This window comes from Gekko japonicus, unplaced genomic scaffold, assembly GCF_001447785.1.
Source record: "Gekko japonicus isolate JY-2015 unplaced genomic scaffold, Gekko_japonicus_V1.1 scaffold5583, whole genome shotgun sequence".
In the NCBI taxonomy this organism is placed as follows: domain Eukaryota; kingdom Metazoa; phylum Chordata; class Lepidosauria; order Squamata; family Gekkonidae; genus Gekko; species Gekko japonicus.
In genome coordinates, this window is record NW_015161585.1 from 25,500 (window position 1) to 28,319 (window position 2,820).

A 2,820-nucleotide genomic window follows, 5' to 3' on the forward strand; every position below is an offset into this window, starting at 1 on the left:
CCCTCCCCCCCCGCTCTGATTTCGACCTCTTCCCTCCAGCAGAAGAATGCTGCCTGTCTTACCAAGCTGCAGCTGGGAACAATCGTTCTTCGTCTTATCGCTGTCAGGCGGCTACAAACAGGCCCGTAGCTACAGTGGGGACCCTCGGGGCCTGTCCCCCCGACTTACCACCCAGGACCCCTGACACCTGGCTGGTGGCAGGGAAGGGCGGGAGCAGGGCTGCTCGCTTAGGGTGGGTGTTTCAGGGTGCCCCCTGACTTATTTAAAGGCCCCCTGAATTAAAAATCCTTGGCTACAAACGTAAGTCTGTGGACCTTCCACGTCCCAAACCCTGCAAAACCCAGCCAAGAACGAGCCCTTTAAAGATCAGGCCGCCTCCAGAGATAATGGAATAAAACGTGGCTGCGGTACCTGCATCAGCTTCGTCGTCAGCGCCACTTTGAGGCCCAAGACGCGCACCCTCATGGGCAGCATGTAGTAGTAGCTGGTGGGGCCGCGGGGGCCGCGGGCCACGCCACCTAGGAGAAAGCAAGAGGGGGGACCAGAGAAGTCACAGGGAAACTGGACACAGGCGGGGTGTGCGTGTCAGGACAGGCCTTGGGCCGCCCACGTTCCACCGACAAGGTCACGGCTGTCCGCCGGGCCTAAGAAACTGACATCCCCGATTACTACCAGAAACAAAGTTTCAGAGGGTAGCTGTGTCGGTCTCCAGTAGAACAGCTAAACTGGAGTCCAGTAGCCAATTTGGTGTAGTGGTTAAGTGCGCGGAGTCTAATCTGGGAGAACCGGGTTTGATTCCCCACTCCTCCACTTGCACCTGCTGGATGACCTTGGGCAAGCCGTAGTTCTGTCAGAGCTGTCCTTGAAAAAGAGCCGTTTCTGTCAGAGCTCTCTCAGCCCCACCTGCCTCACAGGGGGTGTCTGTGGTGGGGAGGGGAAGGGAAAGGAGTTTGTAAGCCGCTCTGAGACACCCTTGGGGAGTGAAGGGCGGGGTATAGATCCAATCTCCTCCTCCTCTTCTTCTTCAGTAGCACCTTAGAGACCAACGAGATTTTCGGGGCAGGAGCTTTTCGGAAAGCTCACGTTCAGAATGACTTTCGGAGAGCTTACTCCCTAAAGATCTTGTTGGTTTCTTAAGGTGCCGCTGCACCGAATCCGGAGGATCTACCGGTAACAAAGAGTCACTACTCACCCCCACGCCACAATGGCGAGCGGATACTGCCATGCCGGGCCCGGCCGCTTCCCTTCTGCCGCCAGGGTTTCCTGCCGCCACCGTGCACCTCTGCTCGTGTCTTGGTCTTGGCAAGACTCTGGAAAGGCAATTTTATTTATTTATTTACGCATTTATCGAATTTGTACCCCGCCTTCTCAGCCAAGGCCGGCTCAGGGCGGCTCACGTAAGAGAATAAGCACATCGATAACAATCTCAACAGTCAGAAACATCTAAAACACTGCAACATTAAAAGGTGCTATAGACATTAAATACTACTAAAGTAAGCCGATTATTAGGAGCTGCGGTGGCTCAAGTGGTTAAGACGCTGAACTGCAGGCTGTGGAAGGCTGGTAGTTTGGCAGTTCGAGACCCGGGTGCCGCATGACGGAGTAAGCTCCCGTCTCTAGTTCCAGCTCCTGCCAACCTAGCAGTTCGAAAACAAGAAATTGCAAGTAGATAAATAGGGACCACTTCGGTGGGAAGGGAACAGCATTCCGTGTGCCTTGGTGTTGAGTCATGCCGGCCACATGACCACGGAAGTGTCTTCGGACAGCGCTGGCTCTTCGGCTTGGAAACGGAGATGAGCACCGCAACCCTAGCGTTGGACTCGACTGGCTTTCGAGCAAGGGAACCTTTACCTTTACTAAGCCGATTATTAAACGCTGGCGGCCATCAGTCAACAGCATAATCTGGTGATCGGTAATGCTCCCTCTAAGCCGTGGACTCTTGTGAGCAAAAATTCTACTTTGTGAGCCTACTAGCATGAAAATTGTGAGCGAGCCATTTGGCTGCTGCATCAACTGGTTTGCTCTGGAGGTCATCCTTCCTGAGCCGAGGCAAAAATGGGTGAGCCAGAGGCTAAAAAACTGTGAGCTAGCTCACACTCACTCAGCTTAGAGGGAACACTGATAGAGGTGTACGAAATTACGCGTGGGGTGGAGAGAGCGGACAAAGAGAACTGTTTCTCCCTCACCAAAAATTCTAGAACTGGGGCGGCCAAACTTGCTGAACGCGAGAGTCACACAGAAGAAACCTCAGCTGTCCGAGAGCCGCAAGACACGGACAAATATTGCACAAGTTTCTATTTGGAAAACATGCAAATTTGCTTTTTATTAACAGCAACATTAAATAAGACTGCCAGGAAAAACAACAACAAAAGGGGTAAAAACAGATATTGATGATGATATTTAAAGAGACAAGTGCTTTCTCCAAGCCGGCCCGGGGTGTGTGTGTGTGTGTGTGTGTGCTCTGAGAATGCATTTAAAGTTAAAGTGGCTTTCTTTCTCTGCTCTCCCCCCACCTCAAGCCTACCCAGGGAGGGGGAACACACCTCCCCTTCGCTTCCCCAGCCGCCCTGCCGGGAGCCGCACAATACGTGTGAAAGAGCCGCATGGGCTCCTGAGCCGCAGTTTGGCCACCCCTGTGCTAGAACTAGAAGAGAAGACGAAGAGATTGGATTTATACATAAGAACATAAGAGATGCCAATGTTGGAATCAGGCCAAAGGCCCATCCAGTCCAACACTCTGTATCACACAGTGGCCAGAAATACCAGGGGCCATCAGGAGGTCCCCCAGCGGGGCCAGGACACCAGGAGCCCTCTCACTGT

At 53.2% G+C, this 2,820-nt stretch overlaps 1 protein-coding gene across 2 annotated transcripts in view; it reads right to left on the reverse strand.

The window, feature by feature from the left end:
* The window catches only part of MRPL4 (mitochondrial ribosomal protein L4), a 17,992-nt gene that overhangs the window by 6,154 nt on the left and 9,018 nt on the right, over positions 1–2,820 (reverse strand). Inside the window, exons 5-6 of one of the 2 annotated variants that reach the window (XM_015429330.1) lie at positions 1,193–1,310; positions 412–518 (exon numbers count right to left, since the gene is read on the reverse strand). In XM_015429330.1, coding sequence (XP_015284816.1) covers positions 412–518; positions 1,193–1,310 — 225 coding nt within the window. Of the gene's footprint in view, positions 1–410; positions 519–1,192; positions 1,311–2,820 lie in introns of both variants that reach the window. The other variant, XM_015429331.1, reaches the window with a different exon arrangement.